We start from the raw sequence: 22,941 nt of genomic DNA, 5'->3' as shown, positions 1-22,941 counted from the left end.
TGCATGGCTAATAAGCAATTCATTTAGATGCATTCTGCGAACTGAACTGTTTATGTGCTAACATGCATCTGAATTAATTGCTGTCTAGCCATGCAGAAAGCGGATTTAATATGTGGGTGATATGGGATGGCAACCCAATGCACATTTTACATAAGGGAGCTGTGTAATTACTAGAAAGCTAGACTTTAATTGTATGGTTCCCTTCACAGGCTACATCCGTACATGCCACTAACTTGCACTGACCATTCAAACATTTCAACTTGCATCTGATTTGCCAAAGTGGATTCAAAATGGATTAATTTGACAAAGACGATGCTTCCTTGCTTCCATATTGGTTCATAGTGTGTAGTTGGAATGGGCTGCTTAGTGCCTGAGAAACAGCAGTTTCCCAGGGGCTGCACCGTGCACCAATGTACAGCTGCAATGTGGCCAGAAAGAGATTATATTAAAGGAGACTATAAAAATTAAGAATGTACCAAAGGATTATACTCCTCTAGGTATAGAAGGAATGTGCTTAAAAAAAGTTGTATTTCAGACTGATTTATTGAGAAATTTCACCAAAAGTCCCACCCATCAGTTCCACTTCCTGCTGGCTGAATTCTCTGGATGAGCTGGGGAGCTGGCGGCACTCAGTACACTGCACTATAAGGAACCAATCAGCAGCTAGGCTGACCTGATAGGGACCTGATAGGGAACTGAAGCATGTCTTTGCTTGTGCTTGTATGAGTGCAGGGCTGTGATTGACTCTCCCCCTCATACTGTGCTTCTGGCAGGGACCGTTAGGACAGGCCCACTCTCCATTTCAAACTCGAACAGAGAAGTGATACGATCTATAGGGAGCTCCAATAAAGGGGCCATTTTTACAGATAGGATTCATTTTTAGCACAAAGTGAAACCAGCACCGTATATTATTCATAATTGCCTACAGGGTTAGGGGTTTTCCCATTTATCCTATATGTCTCCTTTAATCGTTTTTGGCATTGGTGTGTTGTGGCCCTCCCTGAATTTCACCCACATTTTTATGGCATGCCTGGTCCAGATTATACACGTTACAAGGCACGACCAAGCAAATAGATTCCTTATACTGTGCACTAATCGGCAAAGAATTTGCTTGAGGCTAGGGTGGTAGAGTAGACCCCAAAGATAGCAGAAGTATAGAAAAAGGGATTCAATTAGGAAGAGATAACGTCCCCTCCTAGAATCTGATTTCTCTTGGTGTTTGAATTTAGGACAGGAGTGAATTAGGAATATGGGTAACAATAATGTGGATATAATATACATTAAGAACAATAAATAATATATCTACTAATAATATCAATGTTATTTACATTCTTTTTGTCTCTTTCACCAGAACTGCAAGGTATTCACAGCCATGCAGATGTGGGATTCCTAACAATACTGGAGTCATTACGGTTTTGTAAGGTAACCTTTCTGCTAAACTCTTTTACAAGTGACTTTTATGAATTAAAAGCGGCATTCTGAAAAGCATTTCTCTTGCAAAGTATTAAATGTTCTTTAATAAATGAGTTGTTGCTACCAGATACTAGACTTGGCTTGAGCGTGACACAATAACTTCCTCCAGTGTTGCTGGTCTCCTGTGTACCATACAGGATGCAACTTTCCCTGAATGGGATTTTTCTGTGATAGTTTCACTGCGTGTGCGGTTTGTTTTATTCCTCTGTTACAAAGCATGGCCTTGTGTGAATCAACTTCGTTTCTTCTAATATGCCAGATTAGTATGGTCAGTTCAAATGTTATTTTCAGTAGACAACAGGAGTTAAATTGAACACATTTAAAGTAACTTTATTTGTATCTTTATGTGCAATAAACTGTGTGTGTGTGTGTGTGTGTATATATATATATATATATATATATAATATATATATATATATATATATATAAATATAATATAGTGTCTGCACTCTGATGCAAAAAAAACCAAAACACTAGGCGGGGTGCACAGCCAAATAAATTGTATAAAAAAAACTTTTATGCCTTTATTACAAGCACATTGCACATCTGACATTTAGGTCCTTTCTCAAGGGGATATATATATATATATATATATATATATATATATATATATATATATATATATGTCACAGATAGCCGGCACTCCCTAAAAAGTCCATTAATGTGGCTTGGGTGCAGTCCAGAAACAAGTGAGGGCCCGCACAACACAGGGCTTAAAGCAACACAAGATACTTTTATTTTGGAGCAGTAAAGTGCTGCCACCAAGCTGACTGAGTTTTTTCCGGGTACCAGCATTTCTCTCCTGGGGAAAAAACTTAGCAATCTATTTAACTATTTTACCCCCCCCCCCAGTGAAATAGACTTTACATGTTCTTTAAGGTGGACATATATCGGCCAATAAAAGCTGGGCCCTGTAAGCAGCTTATTGGGCCCTTTGATGGGCTTTTTGACTGATATCTAGATAAAAATTGGCCCAAAATCCCCATTGTTATGATCCGAACATTTGCCCTGAAGGCCTTAAGGTTGGCGTATCGGGGGAAGATCCACTTGTTTGGTGACCTTTGCCAAATGAGCGGATTAGCTTCAGGCCATATTGGATTCAATCTAAACCTAATGCCCTCCCAAAACCCTTAGGCTATTACCACTACCTAAAATATACACAAGCAGTTTTTTCCAGAATCCACAGGCACAATGAAAGGACAGTAAGGTCAGAGGGTGCCTGCAAATGCTATTCTGCTTGGTATTGCCTTTTATCCACCAGAGACAGCAATCGGTGCTCTTACCGATTGGATGGTTTAATATATAATATATATATATATATATATATATATATATATATATATATATATATATAAATATATATAGAGTCCAGAGTGGGAAGCACTCCAAAAAATTATCAATACCTTGGTGCTAAAGCAGAGTAATCTTCATATGGAGTAAGTGTCAGCACTCAAAGGGTTTTCATACCTTGTCAAAAAAGTCATCAAAGCTGATATGTTGCAAAGGTGAGTATTTATTACCAACGTTTCAGTCCTCACTGGGACTTTCGAAAGTCCCAGTGAGGACTGAAACGTTGGTAATAAATACTCACCTTTGCAACATATCAGCTTTGATGACTTTTTTGACAAGGTATGAAAACCCTTTGAGTGCTGACACTTACTCCATATAAATATATATATATATATTTATTTTTATTTTTTTTTACTGACATCTTTGCAGCCAGTTTATACATTTGCTGACAATGGGCCTGTGTAGAAAGTTTCCCAGAAAATTCTATTTCAGCATTGCTTTTTCACACAGCTTTATAAATGTTGCCCCCCACGTATCTTTTATTTTTAGCTCCTTCTCCTTTCTTGCTGGAATTGTTTGCTAAGTGTTGTGTTTCACAATCTTTGGTTCCAGATTGCTTAAATAGCACTGCATTGATATACACTGTGTGCATTATTTGTGAAATACAAATGTGCAGATACAAATTAAAATTAAGTTAACTGTAAGAGGCCTATTTTTTATTTTTTAATATAATGTGCCACTGAGTAATCCTTAAAAGAAAACTTCCATTTTAAGTGCTAAGCACCACCCCCTGGGATCATGTGAATTATAGTGCGCACAGACAAACCAAGGGCACGGATATGTGTTAGGTCACATTAGCCAATTAATGGGCAAAGTTCTGTATTTTACTCCCACACTACTTCCTGTTACAGTTAGAGGTGCATTATTTCCTGTCAGGTGATCTCTGAGGGAGCACCCAGTCCATCACTAAATGGTGGCTTAAGCTAAAATATGTAAAAGGGCAATATTTACTGATGTACTGATTAACTTATTCTTTAATAGGCCACATAACCAACAGATTATATATACATATCATATATTAAATCTTCTTTCTGGGGGTATGCTTTTCCTTTAAGCACATTGACTTCATTTGACAGGCCCAGCGTCACATTGCGTGGAGCTAAACTGAGTGGAGATTGACCCAATAAATGTAAAAGCATGCGTTTTCAGGGCAGTCTCCGCTCCATTTAGCTCCCACACAGGCTGATGCTGGACCTGTCAATGTAGCTGCCGGGGGAAATGCAGGTGGAGGAAAGCATACAATCCTCTATCTGTTCCCTTGCTCTAACATACAAATAGTGATGCCAGAACTGATAGATCCCCAGTGCCGTTTTGTTATATCATTTTTTCTTTCCCAGGTTGGCTCCTTCTTGAAATCACCAAAGTTTCCTATCTGGGTAATTGGAAGTGAAACTCATCTCACAGTGTTTTTTACAAAGGTAACTGCTTACTTTTTATTATGTAAGAGATGCAGGTCACATGGAATTTCACCAGCATTCTAATTTTTTAATATTTTTTCTAACTACAAGTATTGTATTCAGTGAGATACAGTATGGCATTGTACATTTAGAGAGGAAAGTCACTCTTATTGTACCTGTGGGATTTAGGTTGAGTGCTGTACATAGGACACAGTGGGGTCTGTGTAAGTTAGGCATGGCACAATTTACTTCAAAATGTATGGGGTTTTTTTTAGACTAATGCCACACAGTGCTGATTGAGCCCATTGGGCAATTTCAGTGCAAAATGCCAAAATCGATAGGGAAAGGTTAATGCCAGTGTGGGGGCTGATTCTTGGCCTACATTTATCCGCAGGCCAAGAATCAGCCCCATGTGACATTAGCCTTATACCAAGTGCAAAGTATGAGCTGATAGATGCTCCAGATTAAGGGACAGGCAATATTTATCCCAAGGCTATTCCTGCAGGGAATGTGTTGGTAGGTGAACACCATGGACAAAACTGCTGATAAACGGGTGTGCCTGCCAATCCACACACCAAGTGATCCCACCGGTACCCAGAAATGTGGGTATTTGTTAAATTAAAATAGTGATTGATGTATTCCTGGCATTATGGAGAGTATACAAAGCTTGTAACTTATACTGCCCAACAGGTTCACTTTCTCTGTGATGGCATGGAGCTGGATGACCTAGATCCCTGTTAGTGGCAGTGTGTTTATCACTATTGTCTAACAATACCAGCAGAATTGTGGTTTGTGCAAAGTAATAATAAATTGTGCTGTAATAATAAATTGTGGGGAATTCTTAAGTTGATGTTGTCAGTACCTCAGCTTGGCTTGTCCCCCCTATTCTCTGAACCTTCATATATTTACAGCTTTTTTTTCTGTATTCATGAAAATGGCATCAAGAACATCCAGGGGGCCTTAAGGTCTTAGAGAGAGTTTGTACCCAGACATCAGTAAAATAATATGAATATCAGTGTCATTGACACATTCATGGAAACTATAAAGAAGAAGTAAAAGGGAAATAATTATACTTTGACTATTTTAAAAATATGCAGATTTGCTGTTTTTGTGCACATGAATTGGGATTTATCCTTCCATCACTCCACAGAGGCACTCCTCCACTAACAGGCTGCTACGTGTAATATTAATATGAAGGAGTATATAGTAAATGTGGATATTGTTCCAGTGTGAGCATGCCTTGCATTATCTGCGATGTTCCTCTAACAAACTATTAGGATATCCCAGTGTTCTTCCTGCAGTTTTGTTAGTCTTTGATGGGACACAAAGATAATAGGCCGTCATGCCCCCTTCACCTCATAATCCTGCCATAAGTTTGCTTGTTCTGGGCCATGTAATCACTCCTGTGTACTTTACTGGGGCTCTGGGAACTATAATTAGACACAATACAGATGTGGTCTCCACAAGACAAATTGCTGCTGGAAATCCGACGTTTGCCTTCCCATCTCTGTGCTTCTGTGGGAGGATCAGCACTCTTATGGCTTGTTAGGAACAGCTGCCTCCAACTATGTTTTTATATTAGGGACTTTGTTGTTTCAACCTTTTTTACTCTCATGTTTCATTTGGGAATGCTGCTTTTTTATGGGCTTTGTGTTTTCTAGATATGTATAGATTTATTGTCCCAGTTTTCCTTATCTTGTTACTTATTTTTCGAATGCTGACACCCTACTGCCCAACAGCAGATGTTCAGCTGTAACTTCTTGCAGTCCTTTCTTCGGATATGTAGTTCAACAATTGCTGAAAACACTTGTATGATTAGTGAGATAGGTGATAACATTATGGGGCATGTCTGCTGGCTGCTTTTTATTGGACTAGTACAAGTGAAACCAGGTCACCAAATAAACATATCATATATATGCCCAGTTTGGCAAATCCTATTTTTTGGCCCCAGAGAGAACCACATCCATGGCCTGATGTAGTCCTAGGCCAACAGTGTTTTTTTAACCTGCCTGATAGATGTCAGATCCCTGACAGCCCTTTCAACTCCATATGTGGAAGGACCAGGCTATATTGTCCTGTGTATGGGCAGTATAAAGGAGACATTCAACATAACTAAAAATGGCTCCAATCCTGTAATAAGTAATAATATGGTGCTAGTTTAACTTTGTGCTAAAAAATTATTATATTTAAAAAAAAGTTCCCTATAAATCCTCCCTGGTCCTTCTCCTGCTTCAAATGAGGGCTGGGTGTGTCTTAAGTGTTCCTGCCAGACGCAGGGGGTTTGCCAATGACCGCCCTGCAATCACACAAGCAAAAATAGACTTCAGTTCCCTATCAGGTCAGCCTAGCTGCTGATTGGTTCCTATCCTACAATGCAGTGTGCACAGCCTGGAAAAGGAGGCAACAGGAAGTGGAACAGATGGCGAGAAGAGCAAAGGTTTGGGTGAACATTTCAATAAATCAACCAGAAAGCCTACTTTTCTCAGCACATTCCTTCTATATTTAGAAGAGTATAATGCACTGGCACATTCTTGTTTTACACTATGACTTTTTTAAATTTGCCCATACTGCAAATATGGAGCCCCAGCTTTAGTCATGGGTTAGTGGGTTTTTAAAATTTTTTTTATTGCACAACCACATTTGTGAAATAGAAAAAAATTATCGCAAGAAGGATGCTGTAAGGAACACCTTAAAGGAGAATGCAAGTCAAAATTTTAAAAGCATTAGTCTTCCTATTGTTTAGTAAAAACGCCACACTTTTGGCTCACCTAATCAAAATTTACTCAGTCACACTTACTTCACATTTTCTATCTGTTTTCTTGAACAGGCAGCCATCTTTAAAAAGGTATTCTCCCTTCCTTTCCCTCCTTGCTTCATACTGCACATGTGTTTCATTCCCTCCCCCCCTCCCCTCTGCCAGATCCACTTCTGATTGGCTGGTGGGCATGTGTACTCAGAACAGGAGACAGGATCACGTTACACACATGCTCAGAAAATATGAGGGCTACTGCCGCTGGCACCTACAGGAAGGGGAAAGAGATTTCAGTGATGTCACTGTAGGCTTCACACTGCTGTAGGCTGCCAGCACCATATCTCAGAGAAGCAAGCAGGGATCTGGCAATTTAGATAAGCATTAAGTACCTTAAAAGAATGCCTTTAGACTTACTTTTAATTTATATTAACCTTTCCTTGTCCTTTAAACAGAAGGGTAGATTGTCACATCCCTGTGCTGTCCAATCAGATGGCAACAAAATAAGGTTTATTTGCTTATTATGTGGGTCTCATAGGTAGTACTGAGGAGGAGTGGCCACTGTAAGTGAATGTTGCCCAATGATTTGCTTTTACATTACTACTACCAACATGGTTTGCTAGTTTGCTATGCTTTGTTTGAAGTTTTATTCATTGTACAAAGAGAAATGAGGAAGATATGCTAAATTTCCAGTAAGAAAGGGGTATCTGTTTATCGGATCTTATTAGCATGCAATCATTCCATTGAGATATCTTCAGAGACCTACGTGCGTGTGACATTTTAGCAGCACAATTCATATGACGTGGTCATGTGATCTTCTAAGCCTTTCAATGCACTACAGTAGCTTCTATGTTCAAACATATTACTTACATCTAAAAAGCTGATTCATTTCTCAGCCAGTTTCATTGGGGGTTAATTATTTTTTTAATGGATTTAAGTGGGGCATAAAAGGCTTTTTTTGTTCCTATTCTCCGTTATTCTCAATTTTCTGATGTTACATTTTTAACCAAATCCTTCACAAGTAATCAGAGCCTTTATATAAAAGTTAGTGTTTGGTGCCCATGTATACTATTATTTAACTTTATCTTATAGCTTAATATATTTGAGAGAATACATATGAGCCACATTGGCATTCTGATTTGCCCTGACTTAGCAGTAAGGATTCTACTATATCCTGCTAAAAGTCACAAAATCTCTATAGGTATAGGATCTATTAGCCAGAATGCTTGGGACCTAGAATTTTCCGAGTAAGGTGTCTTTTTTTTTTTTTTTTAGTTTAGATCATCATACCTTAACCCTACATAGTGGATTTAAACATGAAATAAACCCAATGGTATTGTTTTTCCAAAAAAGAAATTATTTTTAAAAATTAGAATCATTTTTTTAAAGTGAACTATGGGAGATGGCCTTCCTGTAATTCAGAGCTTTCCGAATAAGAAGTCCCATATCAGTTTGGTGCATCATGTATTGAAAATGAAATACTTACCTTTTACCTTACTGTTTTTGCAATTGTTGACTACAAAGAGGTGCAAAGCCAAATCTTGCTTAAAGAGGCAGTATGTATACACTCCTTTTCAGCTAAATGAATATGGCTTGTGCTGAACATACTTTTTGCCTATTTTTTTAATTAAGAACAATCTATGGATAGTTCTGGCACTTAACAAGATAATAAATCTAACTTTTAACAAACCAACGTCTCCCTTAGCTAAAGGTGGCTACACACGTGGCGATTTTTGATGGTTGCACGAAAGATCGTTCCCACCCTCCACAGACATTCAGGGCTGAATTGTCAGATATGGAGGTACAAACCATAGGATTTCTACCTCCTTCTGGCGATTCAGCCCTGAAGGTAGATTTTGCTTGGGCGCCAAATCTTTTAACCCGCCCGGTTGGCGAGTCGACCAATATCTGCAGCCATATGGGTCGCCTCACCAAGTCGCCATACACGCACCAAATATCATATGAAACAAGGTATTGTACAATATGATTGGTGTGTGTGTATGGCCAAGTTTCAAATTAGTCCTGTGGAGTGGCAAAAAAAAAATGAACATATGGATTTTTTTTTTTAACTTTAAAACAATAGGCAGATTGTAATTTTAAGTCCTATTTATTGTGCCCATTTTCAGCAAAGGGGTTTTTAGGTGTAAACTGCCCCCTTAAGTGGCAAAAGAATGGCATATATGAAAAGAGCAAATTGCGTATGAAGTGCTAAAAAACAGTTTAGTTAAACCAGATGTGTTCCAATTCTGTTTAAAAAGCAGCTGTCTCTTTTATCTAATTTAGTGCCATGTTAAGCTGCAGATGCTACCGAAATCCTCTTTATGTTTATGGTGACATTTGCCATTTTTACGATTGCAGGTGTGGAAACTTTGGAATTCGTTAAAAATAATTGTAAATATAAATAATATGTGTGTGCGCACTATGTAAAGGCTAAAAAATAATCATTGTTATATATGGTAAAGTCAAGGTGGAAGACTATAACTTCTGCATTGTACAGAAATGATGCACCATTTCATTGGGAAAGGATAACTGTGCTCAATTCCCTGTATGGCAGATGCTACAAATCTAAAGGTTCTCGTGTAGTGTTAGCTGGGATTGATCAAGCGGTGGATGTTATGTATCTGACTAATGGATGATCAGAGGGACGGAACTGTTGTGCTTGCATTAGACATCTGATTTGATGAATGTTTGAAGAATGTCAGGTATTTGTGCAAAGCCCTTGAGACTATAGGCAGTATATTGGATTCCTGGTATGGCTTTTACCCAGTACACTTCTAAATCCGATATGTGCCCTGGAGCTGTGACTGCATTGTACATTAACCTGTCAAATTGCCTCATCCTGAAACAGAGTATTCTGCAACAGGTGCTTGGTAAGCTGTGTAATGGAAACATGGAGCTCTGTGTAAAAATGGCCATACACGGGCTGATAAAAGCTGCTGATGGACCTCGTTGGGAGCCTATCAGCCCATGGATAGGGCTTCCAACAGGCCTACCCAGCCGATGTCCAGTCAAAAAAACATCCTCATGGCGATTGGGTAGGTTTAAAAATCTTGCCTGCATCCCGTCAATGTGATTCCGTGAATCTGACCCATCAGATCAGTCTCCTGCCTCAAGTGGGCATATCAGAGAAAGATCCTGTTGTTTGGCAACCTCACAAAATAAGCAGATCTTTCAGTGTATGGCCAGCTTATCTTCTAATGCACTTGCCACTAACTACCAGCACTGTCTACATCACTGCCATAAAATGAGAATCTCTAGCCACAGTTGATAGATGCACTGGTTATTTTTCTTGTCACCCAGTGCACTGCCTGGCTTCCTTTAGGAGGCTTGCCTCCAAAACCAGCTACAGTTTGTACTGTCCGATTAATACATTGAGGTACAGGTATGGGATCCCTTATCCGGAAACCTGTTATCCAGAAAGCTCCGTATTACGGAAAAGCCATCTCCCATAGACTCCATTATAAGCAAATAAATCTAATTTTTAAAAATGATTTCCCTTTTCTCTGTAATTATAAAACTGTACCTTGTACTTGATCCCAACTAAGATATAATTAATCCTTACTGGTGGCAAAACAATCCTATTAGCTTTATTCAATATTTAAATGATTTTTAATAGACTTAAGTTATGGAGATCCAAATTATGGAAAGATCCCTTATCCAGAAAACCCCAGGTCCCGAGCATTCTGGATAACAGGTCCCATACCTGTATATCTATATTCTAACATTTCCAGAGTGAAAATTTAGACAACAGCTTGATCCCTTGAGCATGCTCAGTTGCACCCAGCAACACACAAATGTCGCGTCTGTTCAATCTAAATTGTAACAGTTGGCCATCTTGCCAGTAGCAGAAGAAAGAGAGTGCACCTGCTTTTCATTTCTCTAGTACGGCCCTACCTGTCAGTGCAGACGCCATGGGGTTAAGTACTCCCTTCCGGAGGCAGGACAGAAGAAGAAACAAACTTCTCGGCTCCTCCCTCTCCCTATAAGCCAGTGCTCCTCCTTTTGGCTCCAGTTTTTTCTTCTTCTGTCCTGCTAGGAGGTTAGGACAGACTGCATTTGCTTTATTTTTTATTTTTTTTTTTTTTTTTTATTATTTGTCTTTCTACTGTTGGATATCTTCGGATTGCACTGGTCTATGCACACCACAGGCCTGCAGACCAAAATCCCCCACACACGTTATTTCTGTGGGGCAGCCCTGGGCTACACGCCACACCACAGGTCTGGCCAGCCTTCAGGCGCGACACTGGGGCCGCTACCATCTCCCAGAGATCGGTACCCCCTACCTCTCTCTCCCCCATTGCGAGCAATCAGACCGCACGGAGGAAGGCGCCATCCAGGACGCGCGGCTCGTACAGAGGCGCGCACCACTAAGGATGCGCGCCATCTCTGTGCGAGGCGCGCGCACACGAACGTAGACGCGCGTGCCGCGTCATCATAGTGCGCCTCCGTTTCGCGCCCATTACTAGAGGCGCATGCGCAATCAGGCGCTCACACTGACACACAGCGGCTGTGCAGGGAACGGAGCTGCAGTGCTGATACAGCGATTCGGCTCCTGCCTGCTTATATGCTCATCGTATGAGGTATTAATTGTAGTTCACTACAGAACACCTTATTTTCTCCCCTACCACATGACATAAACCTATCTTACCATAGGTATTACTGAGATATCTCCCATCTATTTCTCTTTACTAGATGGAGTCTAACAATTCACTGGAAGAACTTAGGAAGGATATGGCCACTACTACACCTACCACAAAGGCTAGGAAAGCTACTGACAAGAGGGCCACCACCCAATTTAAAAAATGCAGAATCTGTAAACATACTCTGCGCAAAGGGGAACAAGGAGAGTGCATGGACTGTGCGGAGCCAACAATAACCGCACCAGTACTATACCCCCAACCAGATACGGCACTGACCGCAATAACTCATGCTCAGGACAGTGCCAATCAAACTCAATCCACTCATATACCCATCACACCAGAACCGGACAGGGAACCTATCCCGTCCACATCTGCAAAACCACCACAACTAGAGGACTTATTTGATTGGATAAAATCGACTATACAGTCCACTATCAGTCAGTCCTCTACGCACACTAGGAAACGCAAAGCACAGACATTGCTTGACACTATTTCCTCTGACACGGAGCTCAGTGAACAAGATAGCGAACCAGAGGCGGGTGAGATATCAGATAGTGATGCCGATACGGATGACTCAGGTAGAGATCAGCACTACCATTCTATCACTGGGCCCGATACGGCTAAACGACTTCTACGAGACATGCTAGCCACACTAGAAATTAAAGATGAGAGAACAACGGCATCCAAAGCCGACAGGGTACTGGGGGTACAGCCCAAAAGGGCTAGAACCTTCCCCGTTTTCAACTCAATTTCCCAATTAATTGAAAGCGAATGGGCAAAACCAGATCACCGCCTTACTCTGACACAACGTTTTCTCACCACTTATCCCATACCGGAAGAACAACAAAAGCTCTGGGATAAAGCCCCCAGAGTTGATTCCGCAGTGGCCCGCCTTTCCAAAAATACGGCTTTACCCACCGAGGAGGCCGCCTTCAAAGAACCTATGGATAAGAAAATGGAGGTCGCCCTCAGAAAAGGTTTCACTCACGCCACAGCAATTCTCAGGCCAGCAGTAGCGTCAGCAGGTTTAGCGAGAACAGCAAAGTTCTGGTGCCAAGAACTAATCAAACACCCACCGTCTTCACCACAAGCACTACAGGAGGCCCTAGACCAGATTAGTGCTTCTCTAGCGTTCCTATCAGATGCAGCTATGGATACGGTACGGTTAGCAGCCAAAACCAGCATGGACACAGTGATTGCCAGACGAGCCTTATGGCTTCGCCACTGGTCCGGGGACACAGCCTCAAAATCCAAGCTCCTCAACCTCAAGTTTACGGGAGACACTCTTTTCGGACCTGACCTTAAACAGATAATTTCAGACGTCTCCGGGGGCAAAAGCTCTTTTCTACCGTCGGGCAAAAAGGCCAGGCCCGATTCCACCAATAGACCCTACAACAGACAGTGGAATGCTCAGGGACGCTCCTTTCGCAACTCCTCATACCGCACATCACAGAGTGGAGGAGACACCAGGAAGAACAGACCATCCTGGTCACAACAACACAAACAGAACAGGAAACCGGGACCCTCAAAGCCTGCTTCTGCATGACTGCACACCAAACTCAGACAAGGTAGGGGGCCGGCTTCAAAAATTTGTATCAACCTGGCAAACACACATACAGGACAATTGGGTACTGTCGATCATCGAGGTCGGATACAGAATTCCATTCGACAATCTGCCCCCTCGTACGTTTACCCGTTCAGCCACTCCAAAAAACCCAGTCAAACAACTCGCCCTCACAAACATCATAGAGGAACTCCTGACCAACAATGTCATCTCGCCAGTTCCCTGGCGGGAGCGCTACACAGGGTTCTACTCCAACTTATTCCTCGTGGAAAAGAAGGACAGCACTTTTCGCCCAGTCCTCAACCTCAAACCGTTGAACCCCTTCGTGTCCACGCAGAAGTTCCGCATGGAATCCCTCAGATCAGTGAGCATGTCCATGACACCACATTGCTACATGACAACAGTGGACCTACGGGACGCATACCTGCACGTCCCCATCAGGGAGAGCTCGCAGAAGTACCTGAGATTCACGGTCCAGGACAAACACTATCAATTCAGAGCCCTACCTTTCGGGCTCTGCACAGCACCCAGAGTCTTCACAAAAGTACTCAGCCCAATTGTAGCACACATCAGACGTATGGGAATAGCACTCACCCCATACTTGGACGACATCCTAATTCGCTCCCACTCCTACCGACAGGCCGCAACGGACACACAGACCTGCATAATGACTCTGTCACAGCACGGCTGGGTGGTGAACTACAAAAAGAGTCACCTGTCGCCGACTCAGCGCATCCAATTCCTAGGAATGTGGTTCGACTCCACAGCCCAGACCATATCATTACCAACCGAGAAGGTTCACAGAATAACAGTGGCAGCTCAGGACATGGCCGACCTGAACTCGACAACGGCGGAGAGCTGCCTCAAACTCCTGGGCTACATGGCAGCCGCACTGGAAGGCATTACCATTTGGCCGCTTCCACATGAGATGCTTCCAAAACCATTTCCTACGGCACTGGAACAAGGATCACTCGAACCTGTCACAATTCATCCCGGTAACCAAACCGGTACGTCAATCACTAAAGTGGTGGACCTGCCCACACAACCTAATCAAGGGCAGGAAATGGACCCTACCACCGTGGACAATCATCACTACGGACGCAAGCCTCACGGGTTGGGGCGCGGTTTTTCCCCCGCACACGTGTCAAGGGACATGGACGGCCGAGGAGGCAAAACTGCCAATCAACGTCCTGGAGATCAGGGCCATACGAAACGCCATCTTTCATTGGTCCCCACATCTCAAAGACCATCCTCTTCGCGTACAGTCGGACAACGCCACTGCTGTTGCCTACATCAACAAGCAGGGAGGCACCCGCAGCAGCCAAGCCATGCAGGAGGTGTCCAGGATACTCGACTGGGCGGAATCACACGTACCGGCACTGTCAGCGGTTTACATACCCGGCGTCCAGAACTGGGAGGCGGATTACCTCAGTCGCCAACGGATAGATCAGGGAGAGTGGGCACTTCACCCAGACATCTTCGACCTGATTGTGGACAAGTGGGGATGCCCGGACATAGACATGCTAGCATCCAGGCGCAACTTCAAAGTTCCTACGTACTGCGCCAGGTCACAGGACCCGGGGGCATCATACGTGGATGCCTTAGTCATACCATGGACCTTCAGCAAAGTCTATGCCTTTCCTCCACTGGCCCTCTTACCTCGGATAATACGCAAGATCCAACAGGAACATACGTTGACAATTCTAATTGCCCCAGACTGGCCCAGGCGGACCTGGTATGCGGATCTTGTGACAATGTCGATTGCTCCACCGTTACGGTTACCGCTCAGGCCGGATTTACTGACACAGGGTCCAATCAAACACGAGAACCCGGCAATGTTGCATTTAACGGCCTGGCTGTTGAAACCGATTTGTGGCGTGCAAAGGGTTTCTCCACATCGGCCATAGACATTCTGCTGAAAGCTAGAAAACCTACCACTACGAAGGTGTATTACAGAACTTGGAGAGCGTTTATGAACCACTGTGCCTCAACACACATGCCATGGAAGCGAGCCTCCACCCAGACGGTCATAGAGTTCCTAGCCAAGGGATTCCACCTCGGTCTATCTCTAGCTACTCTTAAATCTCAAATCTCTGCTCTTTCCCTCTTACTCCAACACCAGTGGACAAGGGAATCAGACATAGTTCAGTTCCTGCAGGGCGTAGGTAGAACCAGACCGCCATATAGGGACCCCACACCGCCCTGGGACCTCAATGTAGTTCTAACTGCCTTACAAGGGCCCCCTTTTGAACCGCTAGATGCTTGTGACCTAAAGTTCCTTACCTGGAAAATGGCATTCCTGATAGCAGTCACGTCAGCAAGGAGGGTGTCAGACATAGCGGCCCTATCTCACAAGGAGCCCTGGCTGGTCATACACCAAGATAGAGCAGTTTTCAGAACAGTTCCATCCTTCACACCAAAGGTGGTATCCCCGTTCCATATCAACGAGGAAATTAACCTTCCTTCACTATGCCCGCGACCCACTAATGTTAAGGAAAAGGCCCTTCACAAACTAGATGTGGTTAGAGCAATTAAGTTCTATTTGGATAGATCCAAACCCTACAGGAAGACGGACGCCTTCCTGGTCACGTACGGGGCGAACAAGGGATCCCCAGCGTCTAAACGTACTATAGCCAGATGGCTGGTCAGCACAATAAATTACGCATACGACCTCAAAAGACAGCCTAAACCGTTTAGGATTAAAGCGCACTCGACTAGAGCAGTCAGCACTTCATGGGCGCTATACAATTCCGCTACTGCAGAGCAAATCTGTAAGGCAGCTACGTGGGCATCACTTTCCACATTTGCAAGATTTTATAGACTACAAGTCTTTCATTCTGCCCCAGCAGCTTTTGGTAGGAAGGTCCTACAAGCTGCAGTACATCACTAGAATAACCAGTAAATTCACCCACCCTAGTTACGGGACAGCTTTGGGACGTCCCCATGGCGTCTGCACTGACAGGTAGGGCCGTACTAGAGAAAGGAGGATTTTTAACTTACCGGAAAATCCTTTTCTAGACGGCCCGTACTGTCAGTGCAGTAAGCCCCACCCTTAGGTTACTGTTAGTTGAGTTCAGTTATACTAGTTAAACAAGTTCTCAGTTACTACTTCTGGCTCCTCACTAGCTGTTACTATACCTCTTCCTATCTACTCCTCCTAACTGATCTGCTATAACAAAAAACTGGAGCCAAAAGGAGGAGCACTGGCTTATAGGGAGAGGGAGGAGCCGAGAAGTTTGTTTCTTCTTCTGTCCTGCCTCCGGAAGGGAGTACTTAACCCCATGGCGTCTGCACTGACAGTACGGGCCGTCTAGAAAAGGATTTTCCGGTAAGTTAAAAATCCTCCTTTTCTGCACTTCGGACAAACAGACAGAACAGTAGAATGTGGCCATCCACATGTTTGGCTAGCTGTTTAGTATCTGTCCATTTGGCCGGCAGTTGCATTAAGGCATCAGCCAGTGTATGGTCACCTTAAAGAACTTCTTGGCACGACATAGCATTAGCAGACTCTGGTCCATTTGAAAACATGACACATTGCAATTATCATTAGCAGCAAAGGAAGCTAAATAATTTACTCATGATAGCTTTAAACAACCCACTAGACTGTGTAAAGGAGCGATCCTTCCAAGACCTCTTTACTTATTAAAGCCGACAAAACTGGCTATTCCACTGCATTGTTTTTAGTGAAGATGGATGATTACCTTGTTATTACCTTTCTTGGAATGTAATATAAGTAGAACCTAGAAATGTATGTAAACAAATTATTGTCTACTGCCTAATTTATAAGCTATTTTTTTTTTATATTTAAAAAACTTTAAAGTTTTTTAGGCTTATTCTCTCCTATTATAGTATATAAATATATTCCTAAACTTTCATATGATTGGCAGTCACAAAACAAAAACTGTAGTACCGTGTTAGCCAGTGTCAAAAATAATAATAAAAAGAAAAAAACAAAACACAAATACAAGAGTATTGTAGAAATGATACCTATATTGGCTAACAATAAAAATACATTGCAAGCTTTTGGAGCTCTAAGGCCCCTTCATCAGGCATCATCAGGCATCAAGCATTTGCCTGATGAAGGGGCCTTAGAGCTCCGAAAGCTTGCAATGTATTTTTATTGTTAGCCAATATAGGTATCATTTCTACAATACTCTTGCATTTGTGTTTGGTTTTTTTTTCATATGGTTGGCAGGGATTTTTATTTCTTGCTGAAATACATGAATGATGTATGTAATATGTGAAGCATATCATTGAGCAGGGTATAGTCCCACAGCAGAAGGCATTAAAAATATTCTGAGAGATTGATGGCACACAGATGGTGAGTTGGACAGTATTTTGAAGGGAAAAAAAGATTTGCAGATCAAACTGGGTTTTTTTTTTTTTTGGAAGACAGTAAAGTATAATGGGCCTTGAATCATGCATAATTTAGAATGGAGAGAAAGTGGAGTAGTCTAAAAAGGGAAGACCATTTCAGCAAAAGTTGTTCTAATGGGGGTTTAAATTAATGGGTCATTATACTGACTATTTATGGATTTGAGAATGCAGTGATGTTTTGTATAACTTTCCATGCTGAGTAAGGCAAGCATACCCCCATTTCAGAGGCATTAGTATGTGTTTTTTTTATGTTTTCCTCAAACAAAACCACCTACAATTTTAGGAGTCTTTGGGGCTAATTTACCAATGTAGCTGCTAAATTTCACGAGTGCAGTTACCAGTTCTTCCAATTGGCAATTTTGCTTTGACTTATTGTACAGTGCTGCGGAATATGTTGGCGCTTTATAAATAAATGTTGATAATAATAATAATAATAATAATCTCCTATATGTTGAAAATAAAACCCAAGATCTGATAGGTTTCTATGGATAAATGGTATATTTATGAAAAGGGCAAGTGGGGGTAATTTGGGGCAAAGTGCAAAAGCATGTGAAGCACTGCCCCCTCCTCAAAAAAACCACCATGGCAAGTGCAAAATGTGTCTCTCTATAGGAGGGGGATGATGTGGGCATCCTCTTGGAAAGAAAAGTGCATCTAAAACCTGCTGAGGTTTACCTTATGCCAGGTAATATGAATAGCCAAAAGATCAGCTTCCATTTTTTATTAATCAAAATTAATAAATGCCAATATAATTCTAATATTTTGAAGAATAAAGAGAGTGGACAGAGTAGCATTAAAGGGGACATTTTGCCTTTAAAAGTGTTTGCAGTGGGGTCTTCGGCTGACATTAAGAATTGCTGAACTTTGTGCTAAAGTATCTGAGATACAGGGGCTGATTTACTAACCCACGAATCCGACCCGAATTGGAAAAGTTCCGACTTGAAAACGAACATTTTGCGACTTTTTCGTATGTTTTGCGATTTTTTCGGATTCTGTACGAATTTTTCGTTACCTATACGATTTTTGCGTAAAAACGCGAGTTTTTCGTATCCATTACGAAAGTTGCGTAAAAAGTTGTGCATTTTGCGTAGCGTTAAAACTTACGCGAAAAGTTGCGCATTTTTCGTAGCGTTAAAACTTAACGCTACAAAAAATGCGCAACTTTTCGCGTAAGTTTTAACGCTACGCAAAATGCGCAACTTTTTACGCAACTTTCATAATGGATAGGAAAACTCGCGTTTTTACGCAAAAATCGTATTGGATCCGAAAAATTCGTAAAGAATCCGAAAAAATCGCAAAACATACGAAAAAATCGCAAAGTACCGATCAGTACGAAAAAAACGCAATCGGACTCCATTCGACCCGTTCGTGGGTAAGTAAATCAGCCCCTAAGAGTGAAGACCTTGGGTCACTGCAAAAAGGATGGAAATAATAAAATTGCACTTATTAACAAGGGTGTTCATTCCGAGCTGAGGGGCATTCTGGCATGTTAAATCCAAAGATGAGTAGTGATGTCTGTAGACATTGTGGGGTTAAAGAAGTGCTTGAGAGCAGAATGGTGGTATTTCATTATGTCTTGACAGTTGGTTGATTGGTCATTTTGGAATGCAGAATATGAGGTAAGATGTCTTTAGGAGTCAACAGGTGGTCTAGCATAAGTGATGCATTTTTCTTTAGTATTAAAAGCAACCTATGTTTGCTGTGGGGTCTTTTTCAGTGTTTTATTTAAGTTCCCACCTGATTCTTCTACAGCAAATTACAATATGTTATTGCGGATGATTCACCGAAAGGAATCTTGAGCACTAAACCTGTAGCATCATGTTTCACTCTTCACAGGTATAATGGCTAATGTCTTGGACAAGGCTTCTTTTGAAGTTGGTGGGAAATGATAAGTTTTACAGCCTTGCATTGTCCCAGTTCCCACAGAACAGGATAGTTTATTTTGGTTTGATGGGCACCTTTAGCCTCAGACAGCCAGTTTCGCTTTCAGTTAAGGGCAAGTGAAGAAGTACATTAAAGATTTTTACATGCTGAAAGAAAAGAATATGCCTGCTCGGGTAGAGAAGGAACGCATTACTTGTCTGAGATAAACTGATAACTTGCACAGTGTGGTGGTGTCAGTTACACAGAGCCAGCGGGGACCCAAAGAACAGAAGGGTTTTGTTCCGATGTTTTGTCCTCTGAAAAGAAACATCAGAGGTCAGGTAAACAGTGGACCTGACATTTGTTCAGAGAAAGAATTGAAGTGTTATTTAATACAACAACTAAACCCACTTGGAAAATGAGTTGGCTTACCTGACAGCTCCCTTTAAAATGCTGTTTCTTGGAAGGTTCTTTAATTTGGTCATCTAAGTGCCTGTGACACATGCAGCCAATTTTTCGGAATAGCAGCAATTTCACAATCTAGAAATTCTATTCCCTCATTATTTACTTGCTTAAGAAGCACACCTTAATAATACAGATCTTTAATTTTATCCATATGCATTCTGATCCATGGGATTACAGTTTTGTTGGGGCAGATTTTTTTGTTGTTGTTTGTTTTTTAACAATGGTTACTTCTGGCAAACACTTTCTGATGAATAAAACAGTGTGGAAGGTGGGGACTTGCCTAATATAAAGTTTTAACAGTTCAGGTGAAAAGTCGCACACATTTTCAAGAATGTCAGGAAGGTTTTAATATACGTAATAAAATTTGAACCGTAGAGGAAAAAAGCCTGGAAAATGTTAGGAATCCCAATCCAGCCTTTGAAAAGTTTCCCCTGTTCTTTTATTGAGTGCACTGCCACCACAGACATCACATTTGGTTGTAAACCCCTGGGTCAGGGCAAAGTGACTCAACTGTCTGAGTAAAATATTCCTATTACTGCCCTAATTCTCAAAAATCTTTGTATTATTAATTTTACTTGCAACAGCTCTGTATATAGGAAGTCTGCTTGCAGCATGACTCCAGTGTTCCAAATCCCCCTTAGCCTAACTTAGTCTTCATCTGACTCACGCTTATGTCCCCTCACTCTCTTCCACATCTTTCACTTCCATCTTAATCTCCACCATTAATGCACATATTGAAATAGTTTCAGGAACTGCAAAAGTATGTTACTTCAGGATGGATTAGTGGCATCTGATATTAGTTCATGCCCTCAGAAAAGTGTGGTCAGAATACAGTATATTAATCCTTCATACAGAGGTGAACATTCAATATACATCAGTAAAGTTATATGTTTGGGGGATACATCAAAGGGACACCATGAGGTATATTCCTGGTGAATCAAAGGTGGCAGAAGATTCATTTTTTGGTGCTACTGTTCCTTTAAGCAGGAACCATTAACCAATAATGGTATAGGACCCATTATCCAGAATGCTCGGGACCAAGGGTATTCCAGATAAGGGGTCTTTATGTAATTTGGATCTCCATACCTTAAGTCTACTAAAAAATCAATTAAACATTTATTAAACCCAATAGAATTGTTTTATATATATCTCAATCCAAATGGTGTCCGCACTCCAAGGCTCAATATTCTGCGGGGTGCATAGCCAAAATTATGTATATATAGAAAATAATCATCTGTGGCCAGCGCACCCTTCAATGCTTTATCAAAAATGTATTGATTTATTTAATATTATATTTTCAATAAATTTTTGATAAAGCATTGAAGGGTGTGCTGGCCACAGATGATTATTAGAGAAAAGGTGAGTTTTCCCTTCAAGTTCTCCATAGTGGGAGATGTAATCTGTTTAAAAGGTTGTGCTGTCTGGCCCTGAAAGCTATAGGGTTCTGGAAGGAACAAACGGATCAGGCGATCCATTCCAGTAGTCCAGCTCACCTATTGGAGCTTACTTTCCACAGGAAGGCTGTCCTGTGGAAAAGGTATTTAATGGTATAGAAAGGTGTGAGACAGTCTCTCAGAGCAGGGCACAGAGCAGGAAGGACACCTCTCTGTGTTAGGACTCCCAGAGGGGCTGGGGGTGCTGCCTGCCACTGCCAGAAGCAGAGGGAGCCCAGACTTGAGAAAGCTGCCAAGAGACTGAGGGTCTAAGGAGCTGAAAGGAAAGCCAGGAGGCTGAGCTAATCCCCCCATTGTTGTGAGTACAGGGGTGACCCCAACATTTGTGTTTTCCCACTGGTAGTCCACAAGGGACCCAGGTTAGTGAGGGAACTAATGTAATGTGTGAAGGTAGTGCCCAGAGGGCAGGATTTATTTTTATGATTTGTTTTGTATGCTGAAATGGGCACCCCTGTATAAATAAACTGCCTTAAAGCCAAGAAAGTGTCTGTCCTGGATCCCGTTAGTTTACAATATATATATATATATAGTGCTTTCTTCTCATTCTCACATGTAGAAATGGAAATATGCAAAAAAAAAAAAAGGGGGGGGGGGTGTTGTGTGATCTCTATAAGTAATGATTTCATACTTGGAAAATAAAAGACAACAATAGCCTGTTCCCATCCTAACAGTATTTTCCTATACATAATGCTGCTTGGATACTGTTTTGTATATGGACTCGCTCTTTTTCCTATATATGTCCATTAAACTTTGCAAATCAAATCTCCTTCCTTCCCTTTGGTCCTTGTTCTCAGTGAAAGCTTGACACCAGATGTCTACATGTCACTGGCACTAGACACAATAACAGGAATATTTTCTTAAATAAGGGAAAGGGAAAGAGAGCATTAAAGTAATACAACTGTTTGAAAGCCTGGATGACATTGATTGAATGGGAGGAATGTTGATTAGAAACATTAGCCTTGGAGACCCTGCCTAAAGGACCAAGAAGCTTATGGTCTATTGCCCACTTTATTATGAAGATAAAATCTAATTGTGCTCGTTTTACAACTTTCCAGCCTTCCTCACTTTGTCTACCCAACAAAATTGGTGGCAACCAAATTAAACCCAATTATCAGAGATACAATTAGCCAAATATTTTCTGGTTTGTTTTTTTTTTTTGTTGTTGTTTTTTATATAATTGGTGAACCGATTTTTTTTTTTTATTTAAACAGAGAAATTTCAAGTCCATGAATCCATCTCTGTAAAAAAAAATGTCCTTCATTTTTACATGATTACGTGATTGGACTGCTATGAATGAGCCAATTCTCATCTTTTGCAATTTTGTATCCTGTTGCCCACAGCATCATGTGGGTGACAAAATAGGTGCCATTGCTCTAGGAACTGAAATGTTCTCCATGAGTACACCTCTTATTTTGCTATACATTTGTCTGTCTACAATTGTCTTGTCATGACCTAAAAGGGTCCAGATTAAGGTCAGAAAGGTATTGGGTGAGTTTCTTGTAACTATAGCAGGATGGATGGGCTATATTTTCCATCTGTCTTTTGGTATGCCCTATAAATGTTGGACCACAAAAGGAGACTTGAACCACAAAACCTCTGCTGTGAAGAG

The 22,941-nt window shown here is 41.5% G+C and overlaps 1 protein-coding gene across 3 annotated transcripts in view; it reads left to right on the top strand.

Moving 5' to 3' along the window:
- The window catches only part of mindy3 (MINDY lysine 48 deubiquitinase 3), a 63,339-nt gene that overhangs the window by 18,134 nt on the left and 22,264 nt on the right, over positions 1-22,941 (top strand). For all 3 annotated transcript variants that reach the window (XM_018094601.2, XM_031903302.1, NM_001001204.1), the window contains 2 exon segments: positions 1,352-1,422; positions 4,161-4,241. In XM_018094601.2, coding sequence (XP_017950090.1) covers positions 1,352-1,422; positions 4,161-4,241 — 152 coding nt within the window.

The sequence above is a fragment of the Xenopus tropicalis genome, chromosome 6 (assembly GCF_000004195.4).
Source record: "Xenopus tropicalis strain Nigerian chromosome 6, UCB_Xtro_10.0, whole genome shotgun sequence".
Lineage (NCBI taxonomy): Eukaryota > Metazoa > Chordata > Amphibia > Anura > Pipidae > Xenopus > Xenopus tropicalis.
This window is presented reverse-complemented; position numbering and strand designations above follow the sequence as displayed.